The 19,901-nt window shown below is 37.1% G+C and overlaps 4 protein-coding genes and 1 pseudogene across 5 annotated transcripts; 3 read left to right on the top strand and 2 right to left on the bottom strand.

Annotated features, from left to right (window-relative positions):
* Positions 1–897: 897 nt before the first annotated feature.
* Positions 898–2,699, top strand: LOC125471009 (mitochondrial outer membrane protein porin 2-like). Its single transcript, XM_048570861.1, has 6 exons — positions 898–1,221; positions 1,328–1,395; positions 1,469–1,582; positions 1,687–1,770; positions 1,971–2,179; positions 2,337–2,699. Exons 1-6 carry the CDS (start codon positions 1,113–1,115, stop codon positions 2,641–2,643), a joined length of 891 nt encoding a protein of 296 aa, XP_048426818.1. The 5' UTR covers positions 898–1,112; the 3' UTR covers positions 2,644–2,699.
* A 93-nt stretch (positions 2,700–2,792) lies between these two features.
* LOC125471010 lies at positions 2,793–4,248 on the bottom strand. Its single transcript, XM_048570862.1, has 2 exons — positions 3,515–4,248; positions 2,793–3,385 (listed from the first exon to the last, which is right to left on the bottom strand). The coding sequence occupies exons 1-2, from the start codon at positions 4,034–4,036 to the stop codon at positions 3,215–3,217; spliced, it is 693 nt and encodes a 230-aa protein (XP_048426819.1). The 5' UTR covers positions 4,037–4,248; the 3' UTR covers positions 2,793–3,214.
* A 1,805-nt stretch (positions 4,249–6,053) lies between these two features.
* On the bottom strand, positions 6,054–10,843 carry LOC125471022 (DNA polymerase kappa). Its single transcript, XM_048570878.1, has 13 exons — positions 10,713–10,843; positions 10,392–10,564; positions 10,133–10,306; positions 9,883–10,006; positions 9,693–9,793; positions 9,470–9,556; positions 8,870–8,965; positions 8,595–8,715; positions 8,375–8,503; positions 8,194–8,285; positions 7,880–7,991; positions 6,758–7,403; positions 6,054–6,414 (listed from the first exon to the last, which is right to left on the bottom strand). The coding sequence occupies exons 1-13, from the start codon at positions 10,789–10,791 to the stop codon at positions 6,294–6,296; spliced, it is 2,055 nt and encodes a 684-aa protein (XP_048426835.1). The 5' UTR covers positions 10,792–10,843; the 3' UTR covers positions 6,054–6,293.
* A 2,187-nt stretch (positions 10,844–13,030) lies between these two features.
* On the top strand, positions 13,031–13,541 carry LOC125470955 (annotated as a pseudogene).
* A 2,639-nt stretch (positions 13,542–16,180) lies between these two features.
* Positions 16,181–19,618, top strand: LOC125470930 (adenylyl-sulfate kinase 3-like). Of its 2 annotated transcripts, none has more exons than XM_048570740.1 (7): positions 16,181–16,902; positions 17,119–17,259; positions 17,480–17,629; positions 17,763–17,832; positions 17,953–18,037; positions 18,572–18,618; positions 19,125–19,618. In XM_048570740.1, exons 1-6 carry the CDS (start codon positions 16,683–16,685, stop codon positions 18,608–18,610), a joined length of 705 nt encoding a protein of 234 aa, XP_048426697.1. In that variant the 5' UTR covers positions 16,181–16,682; the 3' UTR covers positions 18,611–18,618; positions 19,125–19,618. The 2 variants fall into 2 exon arrangements, with proteins under 2 accessions (XP_048426697.1, XP_048426696.1); XM_048570739.1 differs by having other exon boundaries at positions 16,191–16,902; positions 17,714–17,832.
* The last annotated feature ends 283 nt before the right edge of the window (positions 19,619–19,901 follow it).

Consider the following 19,901-nt stretch of genomic DNA (forward strand, 5'->3'; position numbering starts at 1 on the left):
TTGTAATAATAAAAAATAAAAAAGTTCGCATTGCTAAGATCTTGTAAGCAACCTTTCAACAAACCAAAATAAGAGGACCCAAGGATGATGATTGCTAGCAACTTGCAACAACAAATGAATTATGAGTGCAAAGTCTGATTCCACCAGTAATTTATTAATCCATAATCTCCATGCCAATTGTAAATCCAAATAAAGTTCTCATAGCTCAGCAGTGAGAATCTCGCATGCGCCCAAATTTGGTGCAAAATCCCAAAATTCATTTACCATCAAAATCTGTTAAAACACCACTTACAAGAAATTATTATTTCCGCTCTTGCAACCATCAACATTAAGTTTAAAAAAAATACAAAGAAGCTTACAAATGGGGCAAATATTCGATTATATGGGGCTTATCAATCTTGTGAGTATTAAACTTCAGCCATTCATAAAAATTTTGTAGCCGATAGTTTAACGACCTACAGTCTTAATTTAGATTTAGACAACTTTTTACTTTGATAATTCTCTTTTAGGTTCAGTTAGTTTTGTTCGTGAGGATCAACGTGAGATGTCCTAGTCTAAATTTATTATTGAATAATTTTGTTTGGGCTATTAGCATTTAGCCCGGTTTTTCAACCAAAACAAAAACTAACAAAAAAAACAAAAAACAAAAAAAAGTTGATTGTGAGACGGGAGAACGAGTCAAGTCAAGCACACAAAGACCCACACTCTCACGGCCTTAGGGCCTTCACGCAGCAGGTAGGGTGTGCCAATGAAGGGATGAGTCAAGCACTAAGACATGTTATATCTAAAATAGTAGTGTTATTCACACACCTCTTTTACATCCCACACATATTTGTTATTTTTATCCATTGATCTTCTTCAATTCATTCGATTCGACAATCGAAAATTGAGATGTGTTTATAAAAAGCACCGTCCTATCTCAAATAGTTTGGTATTGAGATATGTGTATAACTACCCGTTGCGGGTAGGATGCGCCGACGAGGAGACGAGTCAAGCGATAAAATAAACAATGATACAATTGTCTCCACTCTCTAGTCGATCAAAAGAAAAAAGCTTTATATTTTGATATGGTGGTCTTTCTGTAAGGTCCATTGGTGTCTCCGTCAAGAAAAATGAGCAAGTCCTCCTCCAAGCCTAAGCATAAAAGCAAGACCAAGAGCAAAAGCACAACCAGCAGCAAGGGCCCTCCACTTTTCTCCGACTTTGGTCACAAAGCTAAAGGTTTTCTCTCTGATTCTTCTCCAGATTTGTGTGTTTTTCGTTTCTTGCATCGCAAAAAGCCTGTTCGAGGATTCTCCGACGACTTACCTCTTTTGGGTTCCGGCAGACTTGCTTACAGCGGGATATTCCAAGGGCCAGAGGTTCACCTTCGCATCCCACATTGATGGCGGAGTGGTATGTTCTTATATTGGCACCCTCTCTAAATCGTTAGACAGAAAGTTGAGAGTATTTTCGGGTTTGTTTTCAGAACCTTACATGTTCAACCTCCGCGAAGATTGGAGGACGATCAACTGCAGCTGTTGCAGGATCGTACACATACAAGAATGCCACCTTCAACTGCCGAATTGATACGGATTCAAAAGTGGGTTTGGTTCTTTTATGTAGCTTTACTGTTCCCAATTAAATTTGAGCTCTTCTGTTTTCGGTTCGGATCAAGCGTTTCTTTATATCCCCTTGTTATGACAGGTTGCTGGAACATTAAGTACGAAGTTTTTGTCAAGCACAAAGACTTCAGCTTCATTCAGCTTGCCGGAGTACAAGTCTAGCAAGGTACTGGTCCCTTTGTCTGAGCAATCTTTTTGTTTGGAAATACTCCTTGAATTGGTGTACTTGTTACGAAATCTGCCATAGAAAAAATAACAACAAAATAAAAGAAATTTCTGTTGCCGAAATTGCTCACCCTTTTGATGCTGCATGATGATCACATCTAATTCAAACTATAAATCAACTCACTCGTCTTGGTTTCACAGCTCGGGTTTCAAACACGCCAAGAATATGGTGCCGCAGCTGTGTCTGTTTCTCTGTGCCAGTCTCCCACAATCAACCTTTCAGCAACCGTCGGTAGTGCAAGCATTGTCATCGGTATGGAGGCAGAATACAAGACTGCTTCCAGCACTTTCTCCAAATGTAATGCAGGCATTAGCATGAAGAGTCTCAATTCTGATGCTTCAATAATTCTGTAAGTCTTTTCATTTCAATCTACAAGACCTAGAACTCTGAGGGCCGATAAAGCGTATGGTTAGAACTAAATCTTTCAACAAACGTAACAACAAAATTTTGTGGAGGCCAAAATGCAGATTTGAGTTTCTAATATGCTATCTTTGTGATATGTTTAGGGGAAACAAGGGTGGCTTGATAACAGCATCGTACGTTCATTATCGTGGTCAAGAAAAGAAGAATGCAGCAGTGGTAGAGTTCACTCAGAACCTCTCAACAAAGAACACCACCTTGACAGTTGGAGGATCGTGCATGGTTGATCATCAGACAGTGGTGAAAGCTAGACTCGACGGTCGCGGAGATTTTAAGACTGTCCTGCAGTACAGTATTAGACCAAAGTCGTGCTTGTCTATCTCAGGCGAGTTCAACACCAAGGCACTTGACAAGATTCCTAAAATTGGACTGGCACTTTCTCTTGCTCCTTAAACGATTTCGCAATATTTATATGCAACTGATGCAATTCTTAGATAGATGTTTCTACTGATGTAAGTTTTCCTAGATCCGTATGATTCTATCAGTTTAGAAAGCCGCCGGTTCAACAGGTCAAGTGCTAGTGTTTGAAAGCAATCTGCATCTGAAATTCGAAATCATTTCAGCGACAACTGAAGGATTTTACTTATATGATCTAGTTGCACACTAGCTGGGAATTCCCAAAAACTAAATCTTGACACACTTACAAATCAACTCCAAACTAGTATTGCATCTCCCACTGAGTTTATCTAATGGCTTGGAACTTCTTGTTCCCGTCTACTCAGTAGTTTATGGAGCAGCATCCACTTTTTGTTTTTCGCCCTATCCAGTTTAACCGGCGCCATAGAAGTTCTCCGTCGCTTGAGAGCAGACTCGAATGCAGAGAGATGTTCCGCAAGAACATGAAAATCTTCCGCTTTAGATCCGCGCACCAGCTCAATAAAATCGATGTGTACGGAGAACATTTGTATTTCAGTATTACAGCCATCATATTCAGCAGTCTGCAAATGTATCAGTAACAAGAGATTCACTTTCGAGATTTGAACCTGGTGCACCATTTGATCAGTAGCGCTTCAACACTGGCATCCATTCGTGTCCCGATTCCTCCCCAGACCAGCATATGGGCCAAGTCTCCAAATGTCGAACCAGTTACTTCATGTACAGCCTTGAATCCGATTCTTGAATAGAACCGCACAAGCTGAACAAAAAAATTACTTCGATGTAAAACAGAAACGGCTCTTTTTTTTTTATTAAATTTGTAACCAGCTCTATTAGCGCATGTTTCGGAAACTAAAAAGACACGTTATAAGAAAGTCAAAGAAAGAACCTTGTGGTGGTAAATATCGGAGTCATTGATAGCCAGCAGCTCAGCCGTTCCGCAACCGCAATCGTATCCATACCGAACGGCAACAGCTCCAAGAAACAAACCGATCCCAAATATCGACTTCTCCATCCCCAGAGTCTCTCTCTTGAGTCTGATGGAGTCCAAGTGAAGGATCCTCCCTTTCAGCCAGACCCTTATGAGCCCCTCGGCCTTTCCGAGCTCTTTCTTCGTCCCCAAGCTTCGGGCTGTGATTCTGAAAAAGGGTCCCACAGTTTGCAGCTGCAGGTCCAGGTTCTGGGATTTTGACGAGTCCAGTATCTCAGCCATGGTTGGCATTGTGGGTCCGGTGCTGGCCTCTCTACTTTTCATGGTAAGGGTAGAGGGGGTGAGTAATGAAGAAACAATTCGGGTTCTGGTTCTGGTTCCGGTACGGATTAAAAAGCTTATGGTGCGGCGAAAATGAACAGTTGGATTTGGCATGGAGAGGTTGGAACTTGAAATCATTGATATGGATGATAGTTCCATATTTTTCTGATTTAATTTTTGGGATTAGGGTTTTGGGGTTTTCTTTTACAGAAATGTTTGTGAAGTGATTCAGAAGTATGAAGAATTGGATTCTTTCAGTTTCATATCCCAAAACTTGGAGACACTGGCTACTGGGCCTGTGCTGATGGAGTCTGGTTTTACAGATCCTTTCTCTCATCCTTGGTGCTTAGATAAGCTACACGTGGCTACACCACCACCATCATGTGTCCTATCTTGAGCAAGTGCTTATAATTTTTTTTTTAATTTTTTTTTAATTTTTTAATTTTTTGTAGTTATATTCATTTGAAGGGGAAGGGGAGGGAAAATTCATATACTGTAGAAACTCAACATTCTATTTACTGGAATATTAGACCATATGCGGTAAAAATCTTTATAATCTTATTTCGAGGAGAGAGTTTAATGAAGGTTCTTTCATGTGGCTCTAGGGGGATGCAAAACACCTTAAAATTGGCGTTTACATTTCTTGTTTGCTAAAAAACTCTTTAATAGAAGATTATAAAAAATATTCATCTTCGTCGAAAAATGTAACTACACATATTTAGGAGGTGAGTCGCGTGATTTATGGGTAGGGATGGGTAAAATACCCACGGTTATGGTAATCGCGATTACCCGCCCATTTAAACTTCAAGGGTACGGTTATAGGTAACCGTTTAGATAAATAAACGGTTATACCCATAACCGTTTACTTGTGAAATTTAAATGGATGGTTATGAGTATTAACCGAGGTTATAAACGGAAAACCGTTTACCCATTTATTTTATATATGTAAAATTAACACAAACCATATACTCAATCGAACAAAACTTAGATCAATGCTATTGACTAAAGTGCATGGTTTATATAGCGGTGTTTTAATTAATTAAAAAGTAACAAACGATAATCCGTGGAGTATTTCTATCCTTAAATTGAATAAATCAAAAGAAATTTAAGTGGGAAAACTAGACAGGAGCGCACTGAAATCATTTCCCTTGCAGTATTAGTTAAGATGTTAGTCAAATTACCAGTGGAATTGCAGGGTAGAGCCTCTGTGTCTCAGTCAAAACTGCTAAGAGATACTGCATTTTATTAAGGGCATCTTCATTAAGACTGTCTGCAAGCTCAACAATGCTTGAACCATCTTTCAGATTTGCTGCTTCTCGAACTTCCGTTGCAACCTTTTCTTGCATATGAGGGTGCTTGCAGAGCATATAAATAACCCACGTAAGAGTGCCTGCCATTGTGTGTTTGCCGGCAATTATTTCAATTATTGGAATGGTATAAGAATTTAAAAAATTAAAATACGGAAATGTATGATAAATGTACCTATAACGGTGTTTAATTGTCAAAGAAAAAGAAAATTATGACAATTTTTTTTTAATTGTCAAGTTATTAAAAAACATGTAGACGGATGAAAATGGGTAATGGTTAAAAAAAGAGATAGACGGGTTAAAAAGGGTAAATGGGTAAACGGGTATTAAACGGTTACAGTTAAATAGGTATGCGGTTATGGGTGTGATTAACCGTTTATAAATGGTTATGGGTATGGGTATAACAGTTTAGGCAACTATCCAACGGGTAAACGGTTATGCGGGTATGAGTATAAACGGTTATGGGTAAATAATTACGGTTACCCGCCCGCCATAACCGTTGCTCATCCCTATTTATGGAGGGAAACTTAAATGAAATCCTAAACTCACATCATTATCGGAGTAAGAATCCTCATTCACATCTCTTGAAAATGCAAATATATATTTACACTAAAAGTTGGGGGAAGAATTGATACAAACTTCTATTCATGAGATTTGAACGGAATTTTTTTTTTTTTTTTAACAAATAATATTATTTACATTAAGAAGAGTAGACTAAACCTCACTTATATTAGCAATAATGTTGTTCAGATTTGCGATGGACTACACTAAGGAAGTGTGAGAGTTGGCTAAGCTCACAATGAGAATGGAAGTAACGTGCAAAGTTCTGTAGGAAGCTTGTGGATTTACAAATAAGGAACACAAGGAACTTTTCTTGACGGATCCATTTAGCACCCAAATCTTTACAAATTGCACATTCTGTGATTGTATTCACATAAATAGTCTGGTGGGTACCGGGTTCGAAACTTTCTCATCTCCTAAATTATCGTAATAGTTTCGAACCCTTTCCCCTCTTCTTAATTAATCCACATAATAGTCTGATATTTACCAAATAAATGAAATACAGGGACATGTACAGATATACAGACAATAACAAATAAAGTATAATCCTAGAAGTTCTGGTTGCTCCTAACGAAAAACGAATCGATAGGTATATGTTTGCCTTCTTTCTGGGACAGCTTCGGCCTTTTGTTTTTCCTTTGGCTTGTACGATGATCCTTCTCGACATTTCTGACAAGGTTTCCAGCCAAAAATATCAGGTAAAACTAACTTATCAAGATAAGAAAAAACGGATTACGGAGAGAGGCAAGTTGGAAACTCAATGTATAAGGTCGTTGTCGATAAAATAAAAAAAAATTACTTTGATGGCAAGCATAGACAAGATCTATGGACGAAATAAACTTTTTACTAGATTAAACATGCAAACCATGTTCTCTTGTAACCAGGCGAGTGCTGTTTATCAGTAACAATGTCAACTGCTTAACATCATACTTCAACTAAAAATTGTAAAAAATTAGAGAAGATTCGTAGCTGATAGGCATGAGCAATAGCAGCAAATGAAAGTGTAACATACCTCTGCTTCAGCACACATGTTGAGTCAGCGCCAGATTCTTCTTTCTGAAGCTTCTCAGCAAGATGAAAATCAAAGTGCTCTTGCCTTTCCTCAACGAAGCTAGCTGGCATTTCTATCCCACATATCGAACACTTGTAGTCATTCAACCACAAAAGTAACTCTTTCTGACTGACTGAACAACTTGCAACGTCCTCACGGTTGTTAGTTACATTATTAACTCTGTCTAGGGTACTGCCCTCAAACTGCCCAGAAAAAGAATGACCTGCTGCCAACAATGGTGACACTCCACCCTGAACGTTGTCCTCATTCTGTACGTCCACACACACCGTTTCTGCATTTACACTGCTCGTAGATTCATAAACTTCTTCCTTTTCATCAAAATTTTCCAAAGTAAACTTACTGTTGTCCAAATTTACTAAGTGGTTTCCATCAAGAGAATCTCGAGAAGTTTGATGGCCATATTCAAATAAAGAGGGTTCTTCACCATGCATCATGCAGCGACCATCAGTATCCATTTCCAAGGAGCTCTGATTCCCCACATTTTTCCTTAAAACATTTCCTGATAAAATATAATCGGTGAGAGTTCTTTGTGTGGGATCAGATGGAGCACCAACCTTTTCTTCATCAAAGTGAGACACCCGCAAGCCTGACAACAGATGAAAATAGATTTAACCCTAAGCCACCTGAGCTGCAAGATTGAGCTTTAATATAATTCCCCTTCTGATATATATATTTATATGCATATACATATACATCTGGCAATGCTGTCGTACATGAAATCCAGTATCATGTCTATTAATAGAATATCACTATATTCATAATATATTGGTAACATGTTTTACAAATTGTATTAAGACTATTGATCAGGTAAATTCATGTTTAAATGTAATGATGGACAATCCGACATCAAGTTGTCTGATTACTGATCATCTTTATGTCTGTCATTATAGTATGGACCTTTGAGATGCACCGTGGATGAGGAAAGATGCATCATTACTATTTGTACTTGCATGCTTGATATAATGTACATCTCAAACTATCAATCATATTTACATCTCAATTTGACATCAAGTATACTATTTAATATTTATATTTGTGTGCTTGTATATAATGTGCTCCTACCTATCAGCCTCAAAGAAATCGGAAGTTCAGTCTTAAGCAATTTTGAAGCATGCTTCAAAATATCCTCAGTCGAGCATATATATTTTTGCGAAGTCACAGCTCTGGTGCGAACCTGTAGATTGTAGAACAAACTTAAAACTTTACAGCAAGAGAAATACTGATCACAGCTAAAAACGAAAAAAGAATCGATGGGAGAATTAAGAGTCATATACAAGGGGAGTCATGCATCACAAATAGCCCTACTGATGGTAATGCATGAACGATCTTACTTTGACAAGGCAAAAGAATTGGTGATAAAGCATCAGAAGAAATACCTCAAACGATGCTGTCTTTAGTTTTAGAGTCAATGTTCGCCCACAAAGACCCTCCTTTTGCAAATCAGTAGATAGCATCTCTGCAATATCCGCTGCAAGCATTAAATATACCCAAGTTAGTAAATCTAAATGGTGATGAGTCATGACTTTCAGTTAATTCTTGATTAATAGAACTACATACCCAATTTGCGATAAATATATGCTTCATCCCCTGTGGCTGAAAATGATCTCTCATTACTTATACTTTTTCTCAATCTTGCTTCAGGAGTATCTGTTCCCCCGATGGCAAGTCCCACTGAGAGGAAAAAATCTGCAATACATGATAGGAGAAGCAGATGTTGAACAGAAACAGGTGGTGTCTCCAATCATATGATATACAAGAGAATGGACAGAGTGCTAACCTGCTGCAGATTGAGAAAATAGCGCACAAATTAAACTGCTCTTTTGCAGAATCTCCTCACATGTACTAATCCCAAGAGCATCCTTCAATATATGCTCAGTTACTTTACCGATGCCCCCAATCTGTATAAGAGTTTTCAATTCCATATCTTCATTAGTATGTGAACTGTAATTAATGAGCACATAAAAGTTTGCTATTATGTGAACCACAGTTGTACCAACAAAGACAATAATGGTACAGTTTATTCTGCAACAAATGTACAAAAGGTGGATATACCTTTCGGACAGGAAGAGAGGATATAAATGTCATGACAGCCACCCGATTATTTGGTAAAACAAACTGTCCATTTGGCTTATTTATATCTGAGCAAACCTGAGGAATAAGATCAGGAGACTCAATTCAATCGTGTGCATACACAGGCCTAAGCATGTGAGATGTTCTGAAGAAATCATCTAAATCCAGTATTGGTCATAATATCTAAACTCTAAAGCCTAAAACATAAAACCTATACATATAAAGCTAAAAAAAGGCTTGAGAAAAAGAGAAGTTAGAAAAGCAAATGTCAAGATGTGATATTATATATCAAGGCAACTAAAAGTTAGATGTGCTTACTTGTTTGCCAGTTGCCAGTAGCATGCATCTATTTGCAAACCTTAGTTACCATTAGCTAACTAAAAAAGCAGAAAGTTCATCTTTTTATCAAGCTTACATGTATACAGTGAATTGTTTATTTTGACATCTTATCATCAACTAGACAACATGTGAAACATCCATATTTATTTTACAACGAAATTGAATCAAAGCACAATACCATATTGCAAACACTTGAATTCGTATTGATGTAACATATTTCATTCGATGAGTTGTTGGAAAAACCTTAGCAAGTAGACGGTTTGGTGCCACTCCAGCACTGCATGTAAGACCAGTCACTTCATAAACACCAGCTCTGAGTTCTTTGGCAATCTTTATGGAGAAAAAGTTACAGAAAATGAAGTTGAACATAAAAACTTTAAAAGCGAAAGGGTAATGTCAATTCCAAACAAAGAATAAAAAATGTGATATGCATATGTTAACGCAGCTAATAATCATGTACACTTACTTCTTCACCAGTAGTGCCCCTTTCTTTGCAAACCTCAGTTACATCAAGATATGCTTCGTCCAGACTAGCAGCGAGGAAGTTAGGATCATACTTCTGATATACTAACAAAAAAAAATAATTCATGGCCTAAAGTTAGGACCTGGCATAAAAAACCTACAATAAGAATCTACCTAAAGAAACAACAGCCAACCTTTTCTAGTTAAACTACTGTAATGATTATACTTCTCGAAATCCGTAGGCACAAAAATTAAGTCGGGACATAATTTACGAGCAATGAAACCAGGCATCGCAGCACGAACCCCAAACTTCCTTGCCTGCAGGGTGGTAGTGATCACATTATCAATATGCATTCACAAGGTAAATGCAGGACAAATAAATTTGTAATATGCAATTCCACTGCAACCGAAATTGCGACACTTGTAATGTGGAGTTACTTTCACCTCATAATTAGCAGTGGAGATCATAGACATGCCACCAACAGCCATGGGCTTCCCCTTCAACGACGTGTCGCTCAAAGTCTCGACAGCTGCATAGAAAGCATCCATATCCACATGTACCCAAATCCTCGAAAGGTCCCGCGTCGCTTCAAGCTCCAAAATTCTTTTATCAGCAATCTAGAAACCACCATTCCAATAAATCTCACAGAAATCCCAAAAAAAAAAGTTATCACACAATTGAATTGGAAACACTAAAACACACCGTTTGGAAGCGATCCAGGTCTGCTGGTTTGAGCTTCGCGCACCGAGCTCGCATGTTCTCTATCTTCTCCCTGATGAAGGCCTCTTTGCGTTCCTCGTTTTTGAAGTACTGCGATCCTTTGCTCATTTCGTACACTATCCTCTGAACTCTTTCCTTGTCGACGCCTTCCATGCCTGAAATTTTGAAAATTTAGCAGTAAAATGGAAAAATAGTCAGTCAATTGACACTCGGAAATGTAAATTCGATTCGAATTCATGGTTTGAATTTAAGAGCCTATAATTTTTTTGGAATTTTGAATTGGGATTTGGGTGAGAAACGTACCGGCTTTGGCGTTCGTGTAAACGGTGTTGTAGGACTGCCAGGGCCGGGCACCATCGGCGGAGGTTTCGCTGTTCGCCATGGCCAACAATTTTTTGGCTCCAAAAGCTTGCGTTGGAAGAAGAAGAAGGGGAGGGAAGGTAAGGGAGTAGAAAAGGGCCGATGTGCCTTGGGCCCATATATGTTTATTTAAAAATAAAAAGAACAAGGCCCAAGAAAAAGGCTGCCCAAACTGTTATTAGACTAAGGACTCTAAGCCCAGGTTTGTGTTATTGTTAAATTCATGAACCTTTTATAATCTTTTAGTACTCTTAAAATTTAGATCGCTTAGTACTACAACTTAGTGGTATTTTTCTTTACTTGTAAATGAAAATTAGATATTAATTTTATAAATGGTGAATTCGATACTAATTTATTACTCACCCTTTAGTATAAATGTATCTTTTTATAAAATAAAATAAAAGGAATTGTTATTGGCACTCCAAAAATCTCATTTTACACTCGAAACTTTCTATAATTAGAAAGAAAAATATACTTATGAGGAGTGCAGAATGAGATTTTTGAAGTGCTAATAACAATTTCCAAAATAAAATTAGATCGATGGGGTCATATGTTACATGTGAATGCAATCTTATTCTAGATTGTTGCTTATTTTTAGATCAATGGGGAGAGAAGTGGTTCAAACTTGTGACATCTCTAACATTGAAAATTACTGTTTGATTGAAATGTGGTGTGTGAAATATATTGTTGTGATCTTAAGTGACACTGAATGCCACATTTCTTGGGTAATTTATGAGTTTTGGCCGTGTGAAGATGAAATATTGTTTCAGGCATTCGATTGGGTATCAAAAGGATGTGAGTGGACAACCCTTTCTCTTATTGGAGAGATTTTTTAATGTGTCCAAAACACATGACAGTATATCATGTGTCATTATACAAATTATGGGATATGTGTGATAAAAATTAATAACTTAAAAATTTAAACTTCCCACCACTTAACTTAAAAATTTAAACTTCCCACCACTTATATAATAACACGTGATGTAGCACTCGTGTTCCAATAACAATAAAAAATTTCTCCTCTTATTGGCATTATGTATGTCTCAAATATAGAGCAAACTTATCGTTGGCTAGATTCTCTTGTGGCACTAGCATTACACGGTATAATTGCTCTATGTTCTTTTCAAGATTTGCTTATAATGAGTTGATGTCTTGTTGATATGTTGCTCATATTCTTGAATCTAGTTTAGAATTTAAGGTTTATTAACATAAAAATCTATAAGGTTTAAACGTTCTTTCTTAAAGCGTTATTATTTTACAATTTCTGTAGTTACCATGAAATATTAATGAAAACATCATAAAAAAAAAAAGATTTCATCAAAGCTTAGGAGTTGTCGTTATGAACAAAATGTTCTGTCATTTACTTGAGTTACACTTCAATAATCATGATGTTCATAATTGTGACATTGTTGGCTGTCGTTGATTTTTCATGATGGCTCAAAAGTGAATGGAATGATGAGTCAGGGGAGTATTGGAATGACACATGTAAGTAAGTTGAACGAATCACTTCCCATCAAAATGTCAATTAGGTCATGCAATATGCATGCTCAAGTTTTCCACCCTTGAAATATATGTGTATAGTGTGTCACCACTCACTACACCAAATTATCAAGTGCAACTTGCAATCTCACTCGCACACACCACAAAAATCCAACTACGTTTTATATTAATAATACAATGATGTTTGAAAATTTTATTTGCATATCATATTAAAACTATTAACATAAAATGTTAAAATCAGCGTATATCTACACTATCATCATATAATCAAAATCAAAGTAAATTAGTGGAAGCACGTGATTACTTCAACTATGTGTCTATCAAGGTAGATAGTGCTTTACTGAAGACATACAAAGGAACCTTTTTTGATCAGCCAATTGGCTCGTATCAAGTGTAACCGACTAAGCCCACATCAACAATCATAAGTCATATCATCCTTTTACTGGTGACCTACTAAAAGGCTTCTTTTCGATTAAAAGCTTCATTAGTGGATTTTTTCTAAATGCCATTTCAAGATTACATTAGTTAAAACTTCGTTTCATTGTCACAAATAATTTAGGGTATATCTTAGTTTACTATTCTTAAATTTTGTGGTTTTTAACATTTAGTACATGAAGTTTTTTTCGTCCCAGAGTCATACCTAAAATCTTAATTTTGGAACAGTCTCATACATCCGTTAGTCTGGATTTTAAGTCTCCCGTTAACTGATGACGTAGAGTCCATGTGGACGTTAGACTGGGTGCCACATGTCATTAAAAAAAATGAACCCTTCGTCATCATCCAGCCCCCCTCCACCCAAGCCTTCGCCGCCATGAGACATCCTGATCCGCTCCGTGTGGTCCGATAACCTCGAGTTCGAGACGATTACCCTTTGATTTCCATGGACACCGAATTCTCAGGCATCGTGGTCCGACTCGACTCCAACGATCCCAATTTCTACCACCGCGAGCCCACTGCGCATTACCTCATGCTCAAGGCCAACGTCGATGGCCTCAATCTGATCCAGGTCAGCCTCACCCCCTAGGACGACAGCAAAAATCTGCTGGATTTGGGGACCAAGAATCTGTACATATGGGAATTCAATTTTTGGGACTTCGACATGGCGCAGGACGCCCATGCGCACGACTCGGTCGAGTTACTTCGCCACCAAAGGATCGATTTCGAACAGAACGGGATTTCTAGTTGGACTCGGTCCGGTTCGTGGAGCTGATGATGTCGTCGGGGCTCATCTGCAACAACGCCGTGGAGGGGATGAAGGGTTCTGACTTCTGAGTGTTCTGGGTTCTGTTTCTATTGTTTTTTTTTCAAATTAAATTTTTTTAATGACATGTGGCGCCCAGTCATCGTCTACATGGGTGCCACGTGATCAGTTAACGGGATAGTTAACAGTCAGACTAACGGATGTACGAGACTGTCACAAAATTAACACTTTAGGTATGACTCTGAGTTCAATAATTTGGATGAATACTCGAACTCATACAAACCATGAAACCAACAATTTCAAGCCATCATGAACTACATTAATTAACAAAGCGGTAGTCCATTTTAATAATTTGGACAAATACTCAAAGTCATACAAACCATGAAACCAACAATTTCAAGCCATCATGAACCGCATTAATTAACAAAGCGGTAGTCCATTTCAATAATTTGGACGAATCCTCAAAGTCTTACAACACCATGAAACCAACAATTTCAAGCCATCATGAACTACATTAATTAACAAAGCGATAGTCCATTTCCAGGGCCGGTCTTGAGATTTTTGAGGCCCGGGGCAATACCAAAATAAGTGCCCTAGTATAACTCCACGTCAAAAAAAGAAAAATCAATTGTTTTAGTGTTCATATTTGTGCATGCCGATGTAACTTTTCTTTGATAAAACGATAGTAGGATGTGAGGGATTATGCTAAGCAACAAGATGGGTTGCCCATAATTTGGTATCTAACTTGTCATTTAAAAGACTCAAGTCTAAGATCTCTCACTTATGAGTGAAGAAAAAATAGATTTCACATCTAAGCCATAATATTAGTTTGTATTTAGATAAGGGTACACAAATATTTCACAAGCAAAAATCAACTAAGGTATGAAAGGTATTTTTGTATAAAACTTATAGTTATTGGATAATTTTCTAATTTATTGTCCCTTGGGGCTTCATAAGAATTGTCATATTTTTCTCTCTCTAATTTTTATATATAATGTTATAAACAATGAATGAACCAAAAAAAAAATCATTGAAAAACCAAATACCACCTATATGTTATTAAAAATATAACTCATTTTTCTTGGATAAGAAAGAAAAGTAACCCTAACATTGTATTGAAACAGAACATCATTGCTAAAGAAAAAGGAAAATTAACGAAAAGAGCTTGAAAACTTTGAGTTTTAACGAAATGGTAAAGTAAATAGTACAAATATTGACTTTTTAGTATAAAAATGTGGTTTTTCATTAAAATGAATAGTACTGAGAGCTTTTAGTTAAAGTTCTCAAAAGAAAAAGGTCCTCATTTTGAACTTGGGTGACTACTATTATTATTATTATTTGCCAAAGGGTGGTAATTAATTGAAAATGAATTTGTAAAAACCACTTTCGTCAAAGGCACATATAGAAATATAGCTACTTATTTAAACCAAAGATGAAATAAATGCAAAAAAAAAAAAAAAAAAGCATATTTGAGTTTCGAACCCGTGTTCCTTTCCATTACAGGAAAGCAGCGAAACACCACTGCAAATGACATCTGACAAATATCCAGTTTTATATTTTTATACGCTTGCTGAACATAACATTATAATGATAGAAATTAAATTTTTTGGTGCCCTCGATTTTTTGAGGCCCTGTGCGGTCGCCCTTGCTGCCCTAGACTAGGGCCGAGCCTGTCCATTTCAATAATTTGGATGAATACTCAAAGTCATTCAAATATTAAAAAAAAAAATTATTGACATCAATCATGAATTATGAACTGCATGATAGAAATATTCAAATATAAGCAGTGGTCAATTTCCACTTCAATCATGAACTGCATTATAAAAATATGTCCAAAAGGTTATTGAGAAAAATGTTTCTTTTGATATATTATTGACATTCTACAAAGTCATTGTGAGAGTCAAATTAACTTTCTATATTTACATTCATGTTTTTTTTTTTTTTGGTAAAAAGGTAATAACATTACCAACAACACACATTTACAAGAAAGATGCCCACATACAATATAAACACAACAAAAAAAATTATGGACCTCCAAAGTACAACGAAACCAAGCCCAACAGAAAAACAGAAAAAACCCTAACAACATGCATCATTTGCCACTGCTGCCATCAGAAGGACCACCAAACTCAAACTAGTGGCCTGAAATCAAGCCAAACCAAGCCCCCAAAGTAGATAAGAAGAACACTTCAACAACATCCAAAGAGTACAACGAAGATAGGCACCACGAATCGAATGAAACTCACAGGAAACAACCCACGAGCAACAGGGGCAACAAGGCCAAATAGAGGTAAGAAGGTGGTGAGAACACTCAAGCATCGATGAAATCCGAAGCTCTACACATCTTCCTCCTAAACAGGAATCACGAAGATTCGCATTCACGATGTTGATTAGTGGAACTCGATCTAGAGTGTGAGATCAATGGAGGAGTGAGCCAATTGGAAAGGGTAGGGTGTGGAGTGTTGGAAATTAAGGAGGTGGAGGAAAAAGTAAATAAAAAAAAAGGGGAGTTGGTGAAGTGAAACCAGAGGCACTAGAGAGACAAGGATATGGTCGAACCAACAAAAAGGTAGAGGAAAAAAAACAAGTAGGAACAAAAGGAAAGAAAAGGAAACAAGAGGAGCAAGGGGCTACCACCAAAAAAAAAAAAACATGAATGTAAATATAGAAATTACTAATTATGTAAAACTGTAACTTAAGGTGGAAACTGTAACTTGCATCCCAAGAAAAAAAAAATCTGAAAAAAAATAATAATAATACAATAAATGGCAATAACTCTAGAGAAATAATTAAACAAATAAAGAAACTCCAATTGAAGAATTAATGAAAAGATTAACAGAATCATCATCGCAATTAATCGCGGCGGTAACAAGAAGTTTATTTTTCCGTCTTGAACGAAGCCGCTTTCACGGCATCGTGAGAATCTAACAGCAGTAGTATAACGTGTTTATTTAAAAAACAAAATCAATTAAAAACCTAACGGTCACATTTTTGTTAAAACCGATCCACCCCCGTTCCCCACCAACATTGCTCAATTCTCCCACCGCCACAAACTCAACTTTCCATTTCCCATGGCCTCCCTTCAAATATCCCCACCAAAATAGCACTTTAATTCCACATTCACATTCAGTGTATATATTTTTCTGGGTTTTCAGAAAACCCAATTTTTCTTTTCGTTTAATTCAATTTTTTTATTTTTTTGGGGGGATTTGATGATTTTGCTAGATATGCAAGCCAAATCACTGCAATGGGCGCCGTCGCCGGGACTCCGGGTCGGGGTCGAAACGTCTTCTTTGTCGCAGCTGGCGGTCGTGAACTTGCCGGGTGGTGCTTCTGTGAATAGCTTGAAAGCCAGGGGTTTGTTTGTAGTAAAGGCCATGGAGGTGGAGGGTTCCAGAACGGCTAGTCTGAATGGCCACGCTGAGAGTTCAGGCACTGAGTTGTTAATTTTTTGGGATGGGAATCTTTAAGCTTTTTCTGAATTGGTTTTTGTTTTCCATGTAGAATTTACCCACTTATGATTTTTCATCTTTAATTTTTGGGATCTTTAAGTTTTTTCTGAACTTACCCACTCTGATTTTTCATGTTGAATTTGGAATCTTTATGCTTTTTCTGGGTTGATTTTTGTTTTAATTTTTTGTTAAATAGATAAAAATGGGAGCTTGTTGTCTTCGGTTGGCAATTCAACCAATATTAAGTGGCATGAGTGCTCATTGAACAAAACTGACAGGCAAGAGTTGCTTAAACAAAAGGGGTGTGTCATTTGGATCACCGGTCTCAGCGGTTCAGGTTAGTTCTTTGACATATTATATATATATGTATGTATAATGTTCTTTATGTTAGAAATATGACATATTATATCTGATTAGACTGTGAATCAGAACCGCATTCATGTATGATTTTGTATAATTGCGATTCAGATTGATAGACTAACAACATCCACAACCCGTTAGACTGTGCCGAGAGAAAGTTGCTCATCACTTGCGTATAATTGATTTTGTTTGGTCAGGGAAGAGCACAGTGGCGTGTGCTTTGGGTGGGAGTTTGTATCGCAGGGGAAAGCTGTCGTACATTCTTGATGGGGACAATGTCAGGCATGGCCTGAATCACGACCTTAGTTTTAAAGCAGACGATCGTGCAGAGAACATTCGGAGGATTGGTATGTTGTCTGTGCCTCTTAGATTAACTACCGCTTTCGTTTTCATTATGTATTCATGTAGCATTGCCTTGCTCTTGTATTCAGGGGAGGTGGCAAAACTGTTTGCTGATGCCGGAGTTATTTGTATTGCTAGCGTGGTTTCTCCTTATAGAAGGGATCGTGATGCCTGCCGTGCAATGCTACCTGCTGGAGACTTCATTGAGGTTTGTAATTCACTGCTATTTAATCTCTATCACTGTCTTTCAAGTTCAACTAAGCTTTGGGCATATGCTTGGAATATTTGCTGAAGAAATTATCAGTAAAGCGAACTTGTTTTGTGAAAGGTGTTTATGGACGTTCCACTCCAAGTTTGTGAGGCTAGAGACCCGAAAGGCCTATATAAGCTTGCACGTGCAGGGAAGATCAAAGGTATATGCAAACTAATATCTCGGTTTTTGGTTACTAAATTGAGTGTCTTTAAAATTTAACAGCCTGCTTAAGGTACTAAAATCTTTACGTAGATAATATTTTTTTTACGATGAGATACAAGAAACGTTGTGAATCTTATTATGGTTAATTAAACTTCTGTTTAAACAATCATTTGGAAGATTCTTAATTTTTTCTGGTACTACCGTACGCAAACCTCTGGATGTGGGTGTGTATCTGTGAATCTTCTTCCCTTGTGCATTGACATGTATATTTTTTGAAGTTAGTAAATTTCGCCATCTCATATATGGATCCTTAAGTGTGACACTGACTACGAATTGAATCCTGGACAATTGGTATGTTAAATTTGCTTGAAATATGTGTACCAATCCCACTCTCCATAGTCAGAAGCACCGAATCTTTTCATTTTGTATTTTACAAGGAGTTATGGTTAAATGGCCATATTATTTATCACTTTGTCAGTTTCCTAGTCCGAAATGTTGGTCATTGCTTATACTTATCAATCTGGCATTGCAGGTTTTACTGGGATTGATGATCCATATGAGCAACCGTTAGATTGTGAGGTATGTACACTATCTAGAGAAAAGCAGAATACACCTTTTAAGCTAAAATTGAACAGGTGTGGCTACATACAGACTACAGATATCATATATATACATAAATGTTTCTCTTGCTAAAGAGAAATACACATTACGTAGTGAGAGCTGCGGAATAGCAACTTAAAAATAAAAAATTTAAACTTAACGCAATCCAGAAGAAAATATTTTCTATAGGAAAAGGCCGATGTTAAAAAAGTCTATGTAATTAAACAAGAGCTTAATCTAGGCTTTTTGGAAGTTAAATTTGAGATACATTAGTCGCTTTCCACATATGGCGCAGAATAAAATGAATGATGATCTGATGTGTAGTTGGTGGACATGTATGATGTAACTACAGCTGCACATAAACTTAGTTCACCTCTTGTTAAGTTTTCCTTTTCGGTCTATAGTGTGCTCGATGTTATTGTTTTATTCAGAATATGAAAGGAGAATTTCTCATTTGCTGTTTTTCATCCTTTATCTGGCTTCAGATAGTATTATCACATAAAGGAGGAACCTGTCCTTCCCCATGTGAGATGGCCGAAGAAGTAGTTTCTTACTTGGAAAATCAGGGGTTCCTCCAGGCATAAGAAGTCCGTGGAACCCTTCCTTGAACTGTCAAAACTTTGAGCTGTACCGTAAATGCAGTGCAGATAGCTTCTAATGCTCCGTGTGGATGCTATGTGTCTGGCCTTACCAGATCAGCGAAAACAGATGCAGAAATCACCTGCTCTGATAAACGCATTAGTTAATTGCTTGATTAACTTATGCAACATCCTTTCTATGTTTGGTGTTATTGAGTTGCGCTCTCCTCATTGTAAATGATAGTGTGTAGAGTTTCTCGGTTAGATTCTTTCATCCCGTGTTCGATGTGTTTGTATCAGCTCTAGAAATTTAAGAATCATAAACCCTAGTACTTGTAAATAATCTCGTGCCCTTTCTACGTGCATCGGTGCACGCATTTGAATATAATTGTATTGATAAACTGCTGCTAAACTATGTGTACTAGATCTTATATAATATCTGACCAAATACTTGGGGGAAAAGAAGGCCAAAAGAGCTTTCTATAGACAATGTAAGATGAAGAATTTACTCTCTAGTTTAAAGACCAAAAAGAAAAGAGAGAGAAACAAAAAAGTGATTTTCGTTACAGGCCTTTGCCCTTGGCATGCTATTCCTAGTGATTTAGATCGTTTTAGTAAAAAGAAACAAAAACGTGTGTGGAACAAAAAATAATCCTAAAAATTATGAAGCTGACATAGTGGATT

This window comes from the organism of the source record quoted next, unplaced genomic scaffold (assembly GCF_019419815.1).
Source record: "Pyrus x bretschneideri cultivar Hongxiangsu unplaced genomic scaffold, Pyrus_bretschneideri_v1 Contig55, whole genome shotgun sequence".
Classification (NCBI taxonomy): Eukaryota; Viridiplantae; Streptophyta; class Magnoliopsida; order Rosales; family Rosaceae; genus Pyrus; species Pyrus x bretschneideri.

Excerpts from the sequence above, each read along its gene's own strand:
- LOC125471022 (XM_048570878.1), bottom strand. The coding sequence starts at position 10,791 with ATGGCGAACAGCGAAACCTCCGCCGATGGTGCCCGGCCCTGGCAGTCC. Across the intron at positions 10,007-10,132 it reads TCTCCACTGCTAATTATGAG|GCAAGGAAGTTTGGGGTTCG; the intron begins GTGAAAGTAACT and ends ACCACCCTGCAG. Across the intron at positions 8,716-8,869 it reads CCTCTCTTCCTGTCCGAAAG|ATTGGGGGCATCGGTAAAGT; the intron begins GTATATCCACCT and ends ACTCTTATACAG.
- LOC125471009 (XM_048570861.1), top strand. The coding sequence starts at position 1,113 with ATGAGCAAGTCCTCCTCCAAGCCTAAGCATAAAAGCAAGACCAAGAGC. Across the intron at positions 1,222-1,327 it reads CTTTGGTCACAAAGCTAAAG|ACTTGCTTACAGCGGGATAT; the intron begins GTTTTCTCTCTG and ends GGGTTCCGGCAG. Across the intron at positions 1,771-1,970 it reads CGGAGTACAAGTCTAGCAAG|CTCGGGTTTCAAACACGCCA; the intron begins GTACTGGTCCCT and ends TTGGTTTCACAG.
- LOC125471010 (XM_048570862.1), bottom strand. The coding sequence starts at position 4,036 with ATGGAACTATCATCCATATCAATGATTTCAAGTTCCAACCTCTCCATG. Across the intron at positions 3,386-3,514 it reads CCGATATTTACCACCACAAG|CTTGTGCGGTTCTATTCAAG; the intron begins GTTCTTTCTTTG and ends TTTTTTGTTCAG.
- LOC125470930 (XM_048570739.1), top strand. The coding sequence starts at position 16,683 with ATGATTTTGCTAGATATGCAAGCCAAATCACTGCAATGGGCGCCGTCG. Across the intron at positions 17,630-17,713 it reads AGAGAACATTCGGAGGATTG|GGGAGGTGGCAAAACTGTTT; the intron begins GTATGTTGTCTG and ends TCTTGTATTCAG. Across the intron at positions 18,038-18,571 it reads ACGTGCAGGGAAGATCAAAG|GTTTTACTGGGATTGATGAT; the intron begins GTATATGCAAAC and ends CTGGCATTGCAG.